Genomic DNA, 18526 nt, shown 5'->3' on the forward strand with positions numbered 1-18526 from the left:
TATGATATGAAACTCCAGAGTCAATAATTCAATTGCCTTGAGTCATTGAACTAATTGTTCGAGGCCAATTTTGCATTATAGCATACTTATCGGCATACTTTTATTATATGTTTCACTTTATTATAAAGTTGACAAATGGTTCTTCATTTATTGTTGATTTCATTAGGATGCTAGAACTTTTGGTAATTATACATTTGTTGGGGTTGAAGTTGGAGTTACCATCATGATTAAAAACTTGATAATAGTATGATGGATGGTGGCTCTGTTGATTACTCGTGTGTTTAAGAGTTCTTGTTTGATCTTTTGTTAAATTTCTTATTGTTTAGATTGCCTTTTCCTTTGAAATTTTGGTTGAAGTGAGTCGTGATTGTTGGTCCTGTAGATTGAGAAGATGAGAGCTAATCTGGGAAGGCGAAAGAGTTTGATCTCATCTGATGGAGGAGATGAGAGCTAAGAATGGTGGAGATCAAATTTGGAAAGGACCTCTTCGTTCCCAAGTATAATCTCGATCGTGAGTATTGATAGCATGGTCAAGAGAATGTTGGAGGCTAGTAAACTATCGTCGAGAGTGTTAAAATAAAGAGATAAATGAGTTGTAGAAGAAGAAGTTGAATGTTATTGACATATCCTCCGTCTTTATATACAGGTTAGAAGGAGAAGTTTCCTCAACGGGTTAGAGGATTTCCCTCAACAGAGTAGAGAGATTTCCTCAACAGTTAGGGAAATCTCATCTACTTATCATGCCCCCGCAAGATGGTGCTCCTATCAAGGAGGCCAATCTTGGACTGATGTAATGCAAACAGCTTACGAGCTATAGGCTTCGTAAGTGAGTCGGCCAATTGATCAACTGTATGAACATGAGAAACACGGAGTTGACGGCGGACAACTTGATCACGTACAAAGTGGAAGTCAATAGCAATATGTTTCATGCGGGAGTGGAATACCGGATTAGCGCACAGATAGGTAGCTCCAATATTATCACAATATATTGTAGGAGTGGAATCGATGTTGAGTTATAGAAAGTCCTTTACCATCACCGATGATGATATCTTCATTGCCGCCATAGGGATTGTGAAGAGACAAATTCTGAAGATCAGCGGTGATGTGATGATAGGCACCAGAGTCGACAATCCAGTTGGACTGGCTAGGTGTCGGAGTAGTTAGGAGATTTGCCTGTGGCCAGTGTGACGGAGTAGGGAGGCGGAGACGAGACCGGCAAACTTTAGCGGAATGGCCGACTTTGTCACACAGTTGGCAAACGACCCGTCTCTGATGGCTCGGTAGGGCAGGACGCCAAGACGGATGATGGCTGGAGTCGCCACTTTGCGAGAAGGGATGACTAGGAGGATAGGAGGGGTGTTGCATGGAACTCACAGAATCAAGAGGCGTAGTAGCCAAACCTTGGGTGATGTTCGGTGAGTACCGAGTGTTCTTCCGTTTAGACTTGTGACTGACTTGAGCTGTGACAGTTGATCCAGGCAGTTTGTCCGCACGCTTCAAAAACATCTCGTAGTCAGTCAACTTATCATAGAGATCTTCAAAAGAGATTGGCGAGTCGCGTGCCCGAATTGCAGCAGCCAATTCTTTGTAATCGGTGTCGAGACCATTGAGGGTATGAATGACAACCTCTTCATCACATAGGAAATGACCTATCAAGGCCAAGTCATCGATGATAACCTTGATAAGTTGTAAATAATCAGAGATAGTACTTCCCTCTTGTTTTGTCTCCATAAGCTTGGATAGAAGACTGAGCTTGCGAGTACGCGAACGATTTGCCAGGGTGGTTTGCAGTTTAGACCATGCATCGGCAGCTGTCACACATGAAGATATCAAGGGAGCAACGGATCCAGCAACTGAAGCTTGAATGGCTTGGAGAATGAGACGATCTTGACGTAGCCACAGTTTGTGAGCTGGATTGGGTACTGGATTAGGATCACCGGGGATGTTGAGCATGGCCGGAGGACAACTGAAAGAACCATCAACGTAACCTAACAAATCATATCCAAATAAAAGATTAGAGAATTGAGCTCGCCAGGACGCATAGTTGCCACCCTTTGATAACTTAAAGGGGATTAGCGTGGCAGCATTGATGGAGATAAGCCCTGTAGAAGAACAAGAAGTGGGAGTCCCTACAGGAACTGAAACATCAGAAGAAGTGAACGAAGACATTTTCCTTCTTTTTTTTTTTTTTTTTTTTTTTTTTTTTTTTAGAAGAAGGCAGCGAACCTTGTGTGATACTCAGGTCACACAAGGTGGAGAATGAGGGAGGGGGCTGCTGCTATAGATTGCTTGCTGTAGCAGATTGAGCAATCTACAACAGTGCCAAAAGCTGCCGGCAGCTGCTGTGGATTGCTGCTTGCTGCAGCAGATTGTAGAGGCTGCAGTTCGCCGGAAGATGGCTGCGAAAAACTACAACGGTACTCAAGACTGCGGTTCGCCGGAAAATGACCGCAAAAATCTGCAGCAGTACTCAAGGAAACTGCAGTGAGAGAAATCTGTAGCAATTAGGTGTATAGAGAAAAGCGGCAATGAAAGCTGCTGCGATAGAGGAAGGAAGATGCAGCGGTTGCGGCTGCTGCTGGCCGGGAAGTGGCTGCGACAGCGAAGGAGGAAGACGCGAGAAAGACACCGTCGTTCGCCGTTCGTCGCTATTGAGGAGGAAGCACCGCCGTTGAGGAGGCGCCGTTGTGTAGAGGGAAACGGCAGCGAAAGCTGCTGCGGTAGAGGAAGATGCAGCAGTTGCGACAGCTACTGGCCGGAGAAGTGCAGGAGGCGGCTGCTGCGATAGGGGAAGATGCAGCAGTTGCGACTGCTACTGGCCGGAGAAGTGCAGGAGGCGGCTGATGTCTTCTCTGGTGCTGCCCAACGTGGGGCTGAAGGACCACGTTGTCCTTCCGGCGAAGAAGAAGGAAGAGGAAGGTGCAGCAGTTGCGACTGCTACTGGCCGGGAAGCGAGGAAGACACCGTTGTTCGCCGTTCACTGCTATTGAGGAGAGAATGTTTTCCTCCTTGCGTGACGGCGACGGAGAGTGTCTGCTGTAGGCAGCAAATAGGAGAGGGAGCAAGGCCGGCGAAGAAAAGCAAGACCGGTTAGCACTGGCTCTGAATCCGTGTCTTGGTGCTTCTTCAATGACTCCGCTTGAGGCAGCGTGCTACTGTGGCCGCTTGGCTAACACATGGCGATGCTGCTGTCGCCAAGAGGAGCTGGCTCTGATACCATGTTAAAATAAAGAGATAAATGAGTTGTAGAAGAAGAAGTTGAATGTTATTGACATATCCTCCGTCTTTATATACAGGTTAGAAGGAGAAGTTTCCTCAACGGGTTAGAGGATTTCCCTCAACAGAGTAGAGAGATTTCCTCAACGGTTAGGGAAATCTCATCTACTTATCAGAGAGACCGACCATAGATCAAAAGTATCAGTGAGTGCAATGGGTGATGAGGACGTCGATCAAGTCATTGGGAAGTAAGCGCCAGCTTAGGAGCAGAGGGAACGCTCGCCAAGCATGGTTGAATAGAGGAGGGTCACTAGCGGCTTGCTTTGCTATCCGTCGAGTAGAGCTAAGCGAAGGTGGAGGATCAGTATAATTGCATAGCATATCAAATTTGCAAGGTAAATCATATCACAAAGACGAGATCACGTAGAGGAATTACGTGTCTTCGTCTCCGGTGCAAGCGCAAGCAACGAAGCAGATCGACAATGGATCATTCATCGAAAGCGTCGACTATGTTATGAGCAGGATGCACCGGTTGGGAGGAGGCACCGGCGAGGAGACGGTGTCGTTACAACAACACTGTCATTGCTGCAACGACAGTAGCAACAGGTGAAGATGAGCAGAAGATAGCACAGGCAAAGTGTCGTTGGGTAAATAAAGAGGGAGGAATTGTTGATGCTGTGACAGAGCAACAAGGAAGAGGGAGTTGCTATCTCTGGGGTATCAAAAAAGTGGAAGAATAATTGCTGGAGGAATCATTGTCGCCCAGCAATGTGGTGATCAAACTCGATGGCGGCTCTCACCATCACCAAGACGAGTTCGGATTAGCGAAAGAATCTGCACGGCCAAGTTGTGCAAAAGCTCATGGGATAATTATGTGCAGAAAGCAAATCTATGAGTCAGTCAGTCAAATCTGGGTGCTGCAGGTCTCTTCAGAAAACAAAGAAAAGGAGCTCCTGGGAACTGAAAGAGCTGCACGGCCTACAGATTCAGCAACTGCACTTGCCATGGCTTCAAAGCCACATGCAGTCCCCAGTGCCAGCCAGTGAGCCACTCCCTGGATAGGAAAGAGAACATGGACCCTTCCACTGGATTCTTCTTGGCCAAGACAGAGCCATGCGCTAAATGCCACGACCTACACATCAGACCAAAAGGCAGCAGCCAAGCCCCAAACTGTCAACGTTCATCTTTCTGTCGCTGTTGAGAAGAACTCGAGAAGAAGCTGTGTGCAGGGGAAGGAAATGGTAGGGTTTGACTGCTGTCCAGCTTTTGCTATTCTTACTTCTGCATGCTGTCTTGTTGTGGGATTTGGAGAGTAGAAAGGGTAGTGTGATTAGCTGAACCACTGGTGCTACCTTCATGTTTAGATACAGAAGCTATCCATTTTACTAAGCTTCATAGTCTTTCGATACATCAAAAGCAAAGTTTGATCTTCACAGCCTTTAGAGGAAGAAAGATGAATTTTGGAGGAAGAAAGATGATCATAGGTTGGGACCAACATCCTTTAATGTGTGTGGTTGAGTTCAAAAGAAGAGCAAAGAAGTCATAGGAGAAATAAAGTTGAGAAGAACACAAGTCATGACACTGATGAATGGGAAAACTTCTGCCTGATAATTCTCTCTTCTGAAACTTTTTAGAGATAAACCGAATCTTCAAGAGGAAAGTTTGAAGGAAAAGGAAAAAAGTAAAAGATGAGTGGAATCTGCTAAAGATTGATGCTTGTAGAAAGAAGGAATGAATGAGCAGCAACTGTTGGATGAGAACAAAAGCACAAAAATCTTATTGCATCGATCAATCATTGAAGGTTGCATATTATAACTCTCTCTCTCTCTCTCTCTCTCTCTCTCTCTTGAGACGGATTATTGGATTAAGAAAAATATTTTTTTACCTGATACTTAAAATATCATTAAATCGGTCTATAGAGTAAATCGGTTTGGTTATAGTATTTTCAATGATACAAAAAAAAAACTAGTAAAAAAAATACTATAACAAATTTTTTTTGTATAATTTGTATAAAAACACTATGGTTATAATGTTTTTATGTTATAATATTTTAGTAATATTTAAAATATTATAATGCAGTACAAAAGACATTATAACTCATCATATGGAATCAGTTTATGGAGAAAAAATAGAAAATTGGGATATTTTAGGTATTTTATAGGTAAAAAAAAGAGATGCTATTAGAAAATTTTGATTATGAAATTACTTTATGGAAGAAACATAAAAATATATTTAAAAAAAAATCATCTAAAATAATTATTGTTGGAAACAGTTGTTGATTTGATATGCATTTGTCGGATCAACAGCCAAAGACCGCTACACGTGCCTTCAAACACTCTATTTAGTCAAATTTTAAATTAGATTTTTAGCGTGGGTGAGTGTTGATGAGGGTAATAATGACAATAAGACTCGGGTGACATCAGCTGCCCCAGATAACGCCTCGCGTCTTTGTTGACCTAACAGCACCTGATCAACACGGATCGGAACGCCGACCGAGGCACATTAACATCCTGGTCAGGCTCGATCACTCACACCACGCCAATGTCGATGTCAGACACTACCAGAAGTACAACCCTACTCCTTACGGGTATGCACATTAGGCAACGGTAACCCTCACTATAAAAACCCTCGCGCTCCGAGGAAATGGAAGGAGGGAGGACAACACAAAAACCCCCTTGCGACTATTCATTAACTTGATCGTCGGAGGGGTCGGGCCGAGCTCTCCCGACTCGACCTATGTGCAGGTGCGAAGACGGAAACCTCACACTAAATGCCTAATCGAGGAGCCCCCTCTCGAAGAAAACGATGACCCCGTCCTGATCGAACTACCGCAATCGATCACTTCAGCGGTCTCAAGGATCATCCCAGGAAGATCCCCAATCATCCAGACCCGAACCAAGCCGGGTCGGCCCCGAGACCACAGCTTAAAATTATTTATGCCAACAAGTGTACTATATGTTGTTAGGGCAACACATTAGATTTGTACCTATCCAATTGTCACCATAAATCCGATATCCAAAACATCTTTACAGATCATAAATATTAAAAATTCATGCCAGCATATATGTGCATAAGACATGCCAATTAATGCGTAGAAACTTCCAAAGATCATATCTGGTCCACATCATATATATATATATATATATATATATATATATATATATATATATAACAATGGTTGGTATTTCAACATCAATGAACGATATAATTAAGTCATTAAAGCTTGCACATGACACTCTTTGTAACCATCTTTGGCAAGCCAATCTCCCTCGGCCTCGCGTCTGCGCCGCCAGAGCAGTCACAGCCTCAACTGCGCTGAGCAATGGCAGTCGAAGAGTCCCTCGAAACAGCTGCTGCTGCTTCCTGCGACGACGACGGCCACCTGAGAAGAACCGGTAACCTGAACCTTCCATTTCCTTTTTACCTGCTTCCGTAATCGAAATCCTTGTTTTCTGACCTCGATCCAACCATGGCGAGACGACTGGATCAGGGACGATATGGACCTGCGTCGCGCACATCATAACGGCCGTCATCGGCTCCGGCGTGCTCTCCCTCGCATGGAGCACTGCCCAGCTGGGTTGGATCGCCGGCCCTGTGTCCATGCTCTGCTTCGCCATCGTCACCTTCGTCTCCGCCTTCCTCCTCTCGGACTGCTACAGGTCGCCCCACCCTGTCACAGGAACCAGAAACTACTCTTACATGGATGCTGTCAGAGTCACCCTAGGTAGTCTCCCATAGCCAAACTCCTTCCATGGAACCCAGTGTTCGACGATTTGCTCGTGGTGCAGGTGAGAAGCAGACATGGATTTGTGGGTTCCTGCAGTACTTTAGCATGTATGGAACTGGGATAGCGTACACTATCACTACTTCGATCAGCATGAGGTGCATCCACAGACACTGCTACAGTATGATGAACTTATAGTGTGGCGGTAGTCTCAATCTGTTATGCTTTGATGTGTGTGTGTGTGTGTGCAGGGCGATTCAGAGGTCAGACTGTTACCATAGAGAGGGACGCAGAGCTCCGTGCTCGTATGGAGATAGCTTCTACATGCTGATGTTTGGGGTTGTTCAGATAGTGTTCTCCCAGATTCCAGATTTCCATGACATGGCATGGCTCTCTGTTCTTGCAGCTATCATGTCCTTTGCCTACTCCTCCATTGGATTTGCTCTTGGCGTTGCAAAAGTGATTGGTATCGTGTGCTTCCATCTCACTAGCTGATCATTTCATGAGTGATCTGTTTTGCTCTGAGAACAAATTCTAGATCATAGAATCAAACATTTGCATTGTGATTAGACATAGCCAAACTAAAATCAGATATTTATTTACTTTTTTTGTGTGCAAAAAACAGATGGACAAGACGGATTTTGACTCAATGACGATATTTCTAGGATGATGTTTCAAAATGTAATCTAGAAGATATATCACTAACAAATTAATATAATGTAAAAATTTTAGGATGAGGTTACAAACCCAAACTTCAGGTAAGTCAATCAGATACACCATCATTATACTAATATTTTTCAGGCGGAAAAAAAGTCACTAAAACCAAACAAAGACTATCTAATTTGTTATCAAACACTAGGGAAAGGAACCAAGATTCATTTCTATTCATAACATGAATGAACTCTGATGTCATGCATTGAGAAAAAAGAGCTCCATTGTTCATGTCATTTATCTGAGTAATTACAGGCCACTATGCATTTCACCAGTCCTAATTAGCAGAAAAAACAAAACATAGTTTTTATCACATCTCACAAGCAAAAGATTCAGTGCATAGTGATTCATCCTCATGCATGCTAATCCTTGTCTACTGATAACTGTGATTTCTGTATGATGTGGTCTACAGGAAATGGAACAATAAAGGGGGGAGTCGGAGGCATCCGCATGACATCCAGGGCACAGAAAGTCTGGCGAGTTTCTGAAGCACTGGGAGACATAGCATTTGCCTACCCATACTCCTTGATTCTCTTAGAAATAGAGGTGACAACACAACTCTAACTTGATCATAAGGTTCTTGTTTGCTGAGTCATTGTGCCATTGTATCAAACACTTTTGAACTTGAGAGAACTGAAGCCAATTCATCATGTTCAAAGGACACACTGAGGTCGCCACCACCAGAGAACCAGACGATGAAGAAAGCTTCAATGATCTCCATCTTCATCACCACCTTCTTCTACCTCTGCTGCGGGTGCTTCGGCTACGCTGCCTTCGGAGATGGCACGCCAGGAAACCTCTTGACAGGGTTCGGCTTCTACGAACCATACTGGCTTATCGATTTCGCCAACGCTTGTATTGTCCTCCATCTAGTGGGAGGCTATCAGGTGAATCCTTCTACTTGCCTCTCTATGCTTGCAATAATGATAACATCTGACAGTGAAGTTTCTGGATTTGAAATGTTAGGTCTACAGCCAGCCAGTTTTCTCCTTTGCAGACAGATGGGTTGCAGGGAAGTTTCCTAACAGCAGATTTGTCAACGAGTTCTACAGGATCCAGTTGCCATTCTTACCACCATACAGATTGAATCTATTCAGGCTGTGCTTTAGAACAGCTTATGTCGCAACTACCACAGGGCTTGCCATGGTCTTTCCCTACTTCAACCAGGTCCTGGGAGTGTTAGGATCCCTCAACTTCTGGCCCCTGGCCATCTACTTCCCCGTGGAGATGTACTTTGCGCAGAAGAAGATAGGACGTTGGACAAAGAAATGGATGGTTCTAAGGGTCTTCAGTGCTGGATGCTTGCTCGTGAGCTTGCTTGCTATGATTGGATCAGTTGAAGGGCTTGTGAGTGAGAAGCTGGGATGAGTTCATTGTCCCTCCAAGTGAAAGATAGGATTGATGATATAAATGATGCCTTGCAAATGAAATCTATATTTTTATCATCAACTGACTCTTCTTTTCTTTCTTTGCACTTCTCCTACATAAGAAGAGATGGATAACTTTCAAACTAGGTTTTCTCAGATTAAGTTCATGGAATGACACAAAACTTTTTTTTAGTCTGATGCAAACATGAACAGTGAGGTGTACTTCAAAATGGAATTTTTTCTCAGATGACTTGAGATTCATTGCTGCAATAAGTGAAATAGGATGGTTCTTATGGGGTAGAGGGAGGGAGAGAAGAGATGATTGCAATAGGATGGTCTTATTTCATTATAACACAACGATGTTGGTAAAATCCTTGTTCTTTACACACTCCTAATAGTAACTAAAACTAAATAGAAAAACCTTTTTGGAATCTAAGATCAACTTCTTTAATCTAATTGTTCTCAAGCAATTCACTTCCAAGTAGCAAAGACTACTGCAATGCCATCTAATGTGTAACTAAAGTGTTCAAAGAAGACAAAATTTGAATGCATACCTGTGGTAGACGATTGGTCTTACTAAGAACTTGTTTCCTTCAACAACTGTTTCATGTTCTAACCAATCTCCCTGCACGCACATTCTAATAGATATGAAGACGCATACCTCGGTTTTCTTCCTCTCATCCTACTAGGGTTAGGACTCGGAAAACAGGGAGAGGCGGCAGCGTGGCGTTAGGAGACGGCACCTGCGACAGGGCTGGGGTTGGGGATCTTGGAGATAGTCTGCGGCTCGTAATGGAAGGAGTTGCTACGGATCCCGATGGGTAAAGCCATCACTGGAGGCGACATCTAGGGTTTGGAGGAGGCCGGGCGTTGGTCCATCGTGCGCTGGGACGGGGATGATAGTGTTAACGGAGTTGAGGGGGACAAAATTGGCATTTGACTCAAGAAATTACATAGAGAGCAATATTTTCAATCACTACCCGCTGTATTACCTCTTTGATAATTGGAAGACGACTAGGCCCCAACTAAGCCACGAAACGCTACTAAACCCACTGTGTATGAACTTGCCCTATCCCCGCTTCGGTTTTCCAAACCCGAAATGACGACGGCGAGACGATCTGAAGCCATTCTCCGTTGCTTTGCCGCTCGCCTCGCCGCCCGATCCATAGCGACATCCGCCGCCCGCCTCCAGAGCGTCGGGTGGTTCGACAAGATCAAGGGCGTCTTCACCGGGAAACCCTCCTCCGCCTCCAAGCCTTCCTTCTCCCTCACCGGTTAGGAACAAAGGCTACGTTTTTGTTTCTGATCCCTCTTCTTTCCCATCGTTTGATTGTGTTGGTTGATTTTATTTCTGTAGATTTCGCTGATCAAATGGACAAGGCGAGGAGACTGGGCTCGTTCAAGAAGTTCGAGGTCGGCCGCTGCAGCGCGACCACCGTTTCTGACGCTTTTAAGAAGCACTCCGCCATCCTGCAGTACCTTGGGGCCATCGACCCTTCCGGAGAGGTTTGATTTGGTCGCTTATGGTGGTGTCTTTCGTTTTCCTTTTTTCGTGCACCAGTTTCCGAATGAAGAATAATTCTGTGGATATTCCTTTCCTTGTTCTATGATGATTTTGAGTCACGGTAGTTGAGGACTCGTGGATTTTGAAGTAAGAAAAGCTCTGCAGGTTCCAGTAAGATAGATAGTGGTCATGCTTGAAGGCATTAGCTCAAAATTTAATGTAGTGTTTTGTGGTGAGTGAGGTTGAACAATTTTATGCACAACAGTCTAGATCTTTTTTCTTAGTGTAATATGTTTGTCAAATTGATTATCTTCCAATCTGATAGAAACATTTCAGAGATGAATAGTTTCAGTACTATACCAAAATGTGGTGCATGAAGGTTTTTGGTTTTTGTGTTCTTAGGAAATAATTATTACAACTTTTTTTAATGTTCGAAATGTCATATTTTTATCTACCTTGAAGAGCTCTAGTGTGCTGAAGTTTTGTGCTATCGATTAGTGATTGGATGATGCTGGCCAAATTAGTGTCATTATAATTCTTTGGTGAATTACTTTTGTTCAAGTTCTGGAGTAGGCTGCTTTATAACATACATGAGGTTGGCATGGTTAGGATTCTAGAAAGAGCAACCTAACCTGGCATTTTATGCAATTTCAGGATGCACTGATATCTACCCCATTGTGACAGGACTATATGTTCAAAGCTTGACCAAAACATTTAAAAAATTTGATTACAGGCTAAGGTAGTGAGTTTGAAACCTATAACAAAATGGTTTCCTATATAAAGGGAAACCTTGTGGAGTGAATCACATTATTACAAGGTTTTTGTGGCACAGTTGGCCGTTTCCACATGTATGGCCACAACATATTACAAATGCATCTACCTTGATGATTCATCACTAACATGGCATGCTTTGTAGGTGATAGTTACAGAATAAACTAGCTAGCACCTTAATTTATGATAAAATATGGGTGATCATCTGAGTCTCAGTTCATGTGTATCCTTATCCTTTGCTTCTTGCTTTTCCACGTTGAGAATTTTGTTTCGATATTTTCATGCACATTCGTTATACCTAATATGTACTTATAAATTCTTGTTGCCGTCCAATTACTTCAAAGTCAATAATATGATGACAAGCAGTGCCCTTTTTGTGGAAATTTGAGTTCAATTTATGAATTTGGCATATGCAGCTTGATCTGATGCCTAAAAATTTTGCATGGCCTTACTTTTCATATGATGTTTGTTTTCTCCTGTAGAATCTCCAAAACAGCCACAAACAGGATGCAGCAAAGCACTGTAACTGTACAATAGCTGATGTTGAACATATATTAGCAAAGTACCAATGGGCCAAAGAAGCACAAAAGAAGTTGGATAAGTTAAAAGAAGAAGGGAAACCCATGCCAAAGACCTTTGGTGAGGTACATACCTTTGTACTGATTGGAATTTTATAAGAAGAGTTCCGTTAACCGACAGCTATCAGAATGATTTTGCATACAAAGAAGCAAAGACTTACTTTGCATGTATATGTTGTCCACTATGAGCCTAAGGTGCATCATGATATGATAATCAAAGATAGTTGCTGTCATATTTTGCGAAGTGAAGTTCATGCCCCTAATGTCTTACTTTTTAAAGCAATAGCCAATATTTTGGTGAGATTTTGTGTAATTTTGTGAATTTTATTTCGTCATGAGACATGTGAGTCACAATTGTGCAGGAAATAACTTAGTTGCACGATCATATGCTTTTGATGTTCTGTGCCTTGTGTTGAGTTGCCCTTGTAGGCTAGCAGTCTTTAGACCAACTCAGGGTCCCCCATGTTTGCACAGTGCAAGCACCTGCTACTTTTATCAAGAAAAGGAAAAGACAAAAGATACTGTAAACTTCATCGCCTGCATTAAGTATTGTCACAGATAACATTGGCCTTGTGATTTCAATTCGGCATCACTTGTGATTCCATCTTGATATCAAGTCTTGTTTCCACTTTTACTACATGAATTTAACTCACATTGCCATAACAGCATATGCAAAATCTGTTTACCCACCATGCTCAATCTTTGGTTCAGAATGAAAACCTCGATCTCCAGTTATCTAGATATGTCCAAACAAGATAAAGGCTAGTAGCATTTCTCTATTTTTATGTTAATTGCTATTATTATACTTATTTTATGCGTGACTACTATGGAGGTTTTTTTGGTTTTATGACTTCAGTGAAAATATGAGCTAAATGTGCTAAGCTATAGTCGTTGAAGATCTGATAGGAAATGTGTTTTGAAGAACTTTTTATTGAAATTTTTAGATCAGCATACATGGAATGATCATTCTAGGGACTTTCCTTAGTATATATTTTTATTGTTTCAAATGAAGTGGCATGATCTGTAAAATCTTAATCCATTGTTTTTATAGGTTCAAAAGCTAATGGGATCAACACCGTTGGATCTCGGGAGGTCTAATTTGGCGAAGAGTGGGCAAATAAGTAGGAATGCTCTCTGCCCATGCGGATCTGGGAAAAGATACAAAAGGTCTGACTTTAGTATCGTCATTACTTTGTCCCAATGCCTTCATCGCTTGACTGCATCCTGCACTATTTTCAATTTATTTGCTAAAACTGTAGCTTTAGGATCCAGATTAAGGTTATTCAATATGATCATTTTAAATAACTACGAAATAGTTCAGAATAACCCTACAGTGGTAAGTTGCAGGAAATATGCTGACGTTCCAGGCTTACTGCATGGAATTTAGCAGATAAAATATCATTTCAGAAAAGAGAAAATCATTCTTATATATTTCCACCTCTTCTTTACCGCCTTACTCATTTACCAGCATGATCTACATATGATAAGTTGTTATATCACAAACAACATGACCACAGTTTTCTTTTCATGCAATTATTTTATCTACATTAAGGTTTCCACAAAAATTCATGTAGATGATCATAATCAATCCTGTCAACTGGAGGGAATCTCCCATGTTTCTTGAGTTAGTAGGAGTTAACTGCTCACTTCTTACTGAAGAATCAGCACTGATTGGCAAGAGCACCTCACATACACAACATGAACAACTATGAGAGGAAAGAGCGAGACTCTGAAATAGGTTAATCTTTTTCATGATAGTGATATCTCTCTAAACTATCTCTTTCTTGTGCATGAACATGAAGGTGCTGCGGAACAACCTAAAGTGGAAGCTTGGATATGGAGTTCCTTCCAATTTTGTGTAGAACATAAACAGGTAAGTGGCAGCAGAAGCAATTTACCCTTTCTAAATCATAAAAACCTCAGTCTTGTGTTCTTTCTTTTCCATTTGGAATTCCAAGTTGTATAACTTGAAGTGATTGAAATCAGAAAGTTCTCATCTTCAAATCAAGTGAACGAAATATTTCTTTGTGCAGATTTTCAGAGCTGAACTCGTGTGAGTATGAGATCAAGGACTAAATCCTCAAGCAGCTTCAACTTGGAACCATTTCATCGGCCTATAATCTCATGTAAGAAGTTTGTTCCTCTCATTCATGTAGCAAATAAGGATATTAAAGGATTCTTCATGATCGATCTTTAATTCCTCGTTCCTAGCTGTATCTTGAGATGACTTTTCTGATTATACACGAAGTCCCGAATATCTTATGGTAACTGTTTGCACTTTCGGATTGTTTCTTATCTTTTTTCTTAATTTTAATCATATATTATTTGGTTAGATTTCTCATTAAGAATATTTTTTATTTACTTCTGCCCTAACTTTGACTCTTCTGCCTTTGATAAAGATAAAAGAATATTTATCGCTACATTGTTTGTATCTTTTGGCATTAGATAGATATTGACAGAACCTATAAAAGATCCGAATCTACTCTTTCGTTGCCAAATGGATGATGGTTGACAATAATAGAGAGTGGGGAAGTCATGCTTGGTGGATCCCATGACATGCAAGCAGAGTTGCATCACGCTTTCCCATCACTTCAGTCACGATCATGCCATCACATAAACGAGCAAAACCATGGAGGTCACGTCGCGTCACGACGTGGTGTGGCTCACCGTCCGTGTCCGTGGTCTCCGCCACGTCAATTCCATCGCACTTGGTGGCCGACGTGGCGAACCGTGGTCCTTCCGAAACCCAAACCCATGACTTACCCGTGATTAGGTTTAAGTGGTGGATTAAGTGACGGAATTAGATATCCGCTGACGTCACCTACCACCCGTCTCCCTCAACTCCCACCCACCGTTCTACCATAGTTAGCAAAAGCATGCAAATTATTATTTGCCTCATAAAACAAATTAATTTCCAAAGGAAAAATAGTAATAATTTCCATTTCCTTGTATAAGAGAGCCCAAATAAAACTTCCATTATATTTATATATTATTAAGAGGAACGTTAATGAGTGGATTAATCGACTACGGGAGGTAGAGGGAGGGGTCGGCGTCCAACCAGTGGCTCTGATTCCAGTACGCCACAGGATCGACGGCGCTGGTGAGATCGAAGAGTGCAGAGTCCGCCGGTTCTGGCCAATCCAGCGGCGGGAGATCGCCGCCGCCCGGCCCGGGATCCAAGGGTACCGTCTGATCTATGAGCCCTGGCCTGATCACCTCCGCCGCCGCTGCTGCTGCCTCCTCTTGTGGGTGCGACTGGTCCGGGAAGCTGAACGCTAGGATCGACGCCGCATCCGTGAAGCTTACGGCCGCTGGATCTTGGAAGACGTCTGGCGCCGGGCACGGTGGGGGATCCACTGGTAGTGGTTCGAAGGGAGGGTTATTGTTGGAGATGGACATGTGGGAGGTGAGTAGGGTCGAGGTAGTGGCGGTGGTGACGGCCCCGAGGCTGGGGCTGTCGCTGCTGCATCGGGAGGCGGAGGAGGAGCGGCGGCGGCGGCGGTGGTGGTGGTGGTGGTCCTCATCGGTCGCATCGGAGGACGGCCTGGACGAGGGTTTAGAGGAGGAGGAGGAGGAAGGGGGGCGCTTGGACCTGCGGCAGCCGCCGCCGATGGGGACGTTGCGGAGAACGCCGCCCATGGTCCAGTAACGGCGGCACGACTTGCAGAAGTGGCGGGGCTGCGAGTGGTTGTAGTTGTTGTAGTAGCAGAACTTGGTGTTAGCGGAGTTGCAACGCGGGCACTTCACCGCCTGCTGCTGCTGCTGCTGCCGCGCCACCTCCGCCGGGTAGCCCACGACGCGGCGGTGCTCAACCCCGCCACCGAAGATGCCGCCGGTCACCGGCTGGAAGTCCTGCATTTCCCGGAGATATTCTAGAAGATTCCCGAATCTTCTTCCGTGGGCAGGCGGGTGATGCCACCCGGGGATCTCCGCCGGGAGAGGAAAGAGAGGAAGGAGCTCTTCACTCCTCCCTGTGATCTCATCTTATACCATCACAGTCTCTCTCTCTCTCCTTTTTTTATCCAAAATTACCATCATACCCCCACGGCGATACCTAAATAAATTAATATTTTTACTATATAAAAACATATTATATTGATTTTAAGACTCAGAAAAGCCCACTGACACCAAATGAGTCCGACCCAAAGACCGCATGCATACTTATATCTGCACGGTATACAGTACACACACTACACTACCGAACAAATAGTAGAAGAGTTCGTCTCATTATCCTATGTCACGGGTTACTGCTACTGCTGCCACCACAAGACGACGTCGGGGGGGGGGGGAAGAAGAGGAAGAGGCGTACGGCGGTGGCAGGGCTCATGCGGTCCGTCCGATCGCCGTCGTCGTTCTTCATTTTGTCGGCCATGTCTCTCTCTGTTGTGCCCTTCTCGCTGCTTCTTCTCTGAATGCCTCGCTTGCCTCGCCTTTGTGGTGGCCCCCCTTGGAGAATGATTGCGCGTCAGTGGGTAGATGGCTCCTTCTCGTACGGCCACCCACAGCAAGACAGGGCTGAAGGCAGAGGAGGACAGTGCATGTCCCACCACATCCACCACCACCGGAGTGGGCCGCTCACCTTCCTCCGTGCATGAATCATACCAAGCTTACTAAATTGATGTCTGGGATGACTGAATCAGTCCCATTGAATTCAAGCAATAAATTTTATAATAAATTTAATCAATAAATATTTTATAGAATACATGAAATATTCTTTCAATTATATATTTTGGATTGATGTCATGTTATTGATGTGGACTCAGAATTGTTAGTGATAATGCTAAATTAGAAGTAATATTATTTTTTTATATAGTTTTAATCTTTTGTATTGTTGTTGATTACCCAACTAAAAATATTTATCAATCTCAATGTCGAGACTATCATTGGTGGTGTTAGAAAATGATTGAAAGAAGTGATAGACTCATCACCTTTAATTTCTATTCATCACTATTTTCCTAATTTCTGTTCATTAATCTCTTCCACAACCTCACTTATCATAAATCCATAAGCCTTACATAGTAATATTAAGATTTCTAATTCTTCTAAGACCCTTAAAATCAAATAGTTTCAAATATGAGATTTTATAGAATGCATCCATAAAATTTGACTGAATTAGAAATCTGAACTCCAATAAATTGGTTGGCCAAAAAACAAAAGTCAACAACACATGAAATAATTATGGAAGGAAAAAATAGAAAAAAAAAAAAGATCCAGGCCAGAATTAATTGATAACTAGGTTGGGGATCACAACATGATCCATCCATCTAACTCTATTATCTTTGTCACAAACATCAATTGTTTGTCATTGTCACATTCATTTCTTTAGTGAAGACTAATTACATATTACTATCGATACTTAGATCCTTATAGTTCTGAAAATAAAATAAACAATCTCATTTGTCTTAATGTCATTGACTGCAATGATGAAAAACATTACACATGATACCATATGTTGAATCGACGTGATAGTGATAGACAAAAAGATAATTTTAACATCCTTTTCGTTTTCAACGATTTTACTGGTAAAATGATAGTTTCAACGTTCCACGTACTAATCGACATCACAACCGATGGTACTGATCGACAACACAACGGATGATGTAAGGATAAATGAGATTATTTATTTTATTTTTAAAATTATAAAGATTCTAATATAAACTTTTTAAGTATATAAATTATGATTTTATTAGGATCCAAATATAAATAATAATATGTAATTAGCTCGCAAAAGAAGTTGTTTTGGTTTATCAATTTGTGTGTCGTTGGGGATACTGTAAACCCCGAGAAATCTGATGAGACAAGCCATTGTCAATTGATACCTCAGATCAAGTACATAGATAGAGAGAGTGAGAGAGAGCGAGAGAGAGGGGGGGGGACAACGGGTTGCACTGTTGAAGAGGTATGGGGAGTTGTCATGCCGCATGGGGCAGCACATGGGACGGTGGAGAACTCGAGAGGTGGAAGGAAGGCTGTCGAAGAGAGAGCCGTCTTTGAAAAGGGTAGGCAGTGGTGATGAACACAATCGGCAGTGTGTGCCTTCTGCATGTCCATTTCACAGAGGTCCTCCATTTCCACCACCACCACCACCTGTCATGGTGGTGATCCCAGAGTAGCTCATGCCATTGTCCTCCCTCCGGTTGTTGCTGAGCTGCAGAATTTGGTGGATGTCTCCTTCACCCTTACATCCTCACCTCTCCCACTCCATGTTTCATGCTGTAGTATGTTGAGCATGAGAAATCATAGGAGGACATCAAGGAGGCTTAGCTTCTTATATTAGACAGCCAAAAACCAATTTGATCGAGTAGGTTGTCTCTTTAGCAGAAGGGTGAAATAATTCCTTTGGGGGATCATTCCTAGATCTACTCATAATTTTCTCATGTTTCATATCTCATTTTGCAAGATATTATGTGAGCAGAATGGAGATATTGATGTGTATGAGATGAGAAAGATGAATTAAAAATAGTCTTGTATTTCTGAAGATTAAAATATTGAGTTTGATTTACAACCTAATAAGCTTAGCTTTTTAACATATAGCATCTTTTAACATATTTAAAAATATAGTATTGTACTAAACTTTAGCAATAGTTTTCTACCTGATAAATCGTGTTGGTACGTTCATAGTCCAAAACGAATAATTCCTTATGAGTCAATCACA

General features: G+C 42.6%; 3 protein-coding genes and 1 long non-coding RNA gene across 4 annotated transcripts; 2 read left to right on the plus strand and 2 right to left on the minus strand.

The window, feature by feature from the left end:
* Nucleotides 1–6433: 6433 nt before the first annotated feature.
* On the plus strand, nt 6434–9096 carry LOC135674491 (probable amino acid permease 7). The gene is made up of 7 exons (XM_065184410.1): nt 6434–6611; nt 6707–6940; nt 7005–7098; nt 7192–7406; nt 8064–8197; nt 8311–8538; nt 8618–9096. Exons 1-7 carry the CDS (start codon nt 6539–6541, stop codon nt 9017–9019), a joined length of 1380 nt encoding a protein of 459 aa, XP_065040482.1. The 5' UTR covers nt 6434–6538; the 3' UTR covers nt 9020–9096.
* Nucleotides 6629–9904, minus strand: LOC135674494 (uncharacterized). The gene is made up of 3 exons (XR_010513638.1): nt 9573–9904; nt 7217–9131; nt 6629–6886 (listed from the first exon to the last, which is right to left on the minus strand). It is a non-coding gene; the product is annotated as an uncharacterized LOC135674494 (long non-coding RNA).
* Nucleotides 9905–10006: 102 nt separating this feature from the next.
* On the plus strand, nt 10007–14139 carry LOC103985380 (uncharacterized). The gene is made up of 6 exons (XM_009403053.3): nt 10007–10292; nt 10376–10524; nt 11776–11937; nt 12923–13038; nt 13674–13744; nt 13905–14139. The coding sequence occupies exons 1-5, from the start codon at nt 10118–10120 to the stop codon at nt 13690–13692; spliced, it is 621 nt and encodes a 206-aa protein (XP_009401328.2). The 5' UTR covers nt 10007–10117; the 3' UTR covers nt 13693–13744; nt 13905–14139.
* Nucleotides 14140–14834: 695 nt separating this feature from the next.
* Nucleotides 14835–15836, minus strand: LOC135674492 (dof zinc finger protein 4-like). Its single transcript, XM_065184411.1, has one exon. It carries the CDS (start codon nt 15727–15729, stop codon nt 14896–14898), a length of 834 nt encoding a protein of 277 aa, XP_065040483.1. The 5' UTR covers nt 15730–15836; the 3' UTR covers nt 14835–14895.
* Between the last annotated feature and the right edge of the window lie 2690 nt (nt 15837–18526).

This window comes from Musa acuminata, chromosome BXJ1-5, assembly GCF_036884655.1.
Source record: "Musa acuminata AAA Group cultivar baxijiao chromosome BXJ1-5, Cavendish_Baxijiao_AAA, whole genome shotgun sequence".
Lineage (NCBI taxonomy): Eukaryota > Viridiplantae > Streptophyta > Magnoliopsida > Zingiberales > Musaceae > Musa > Musa acuminata.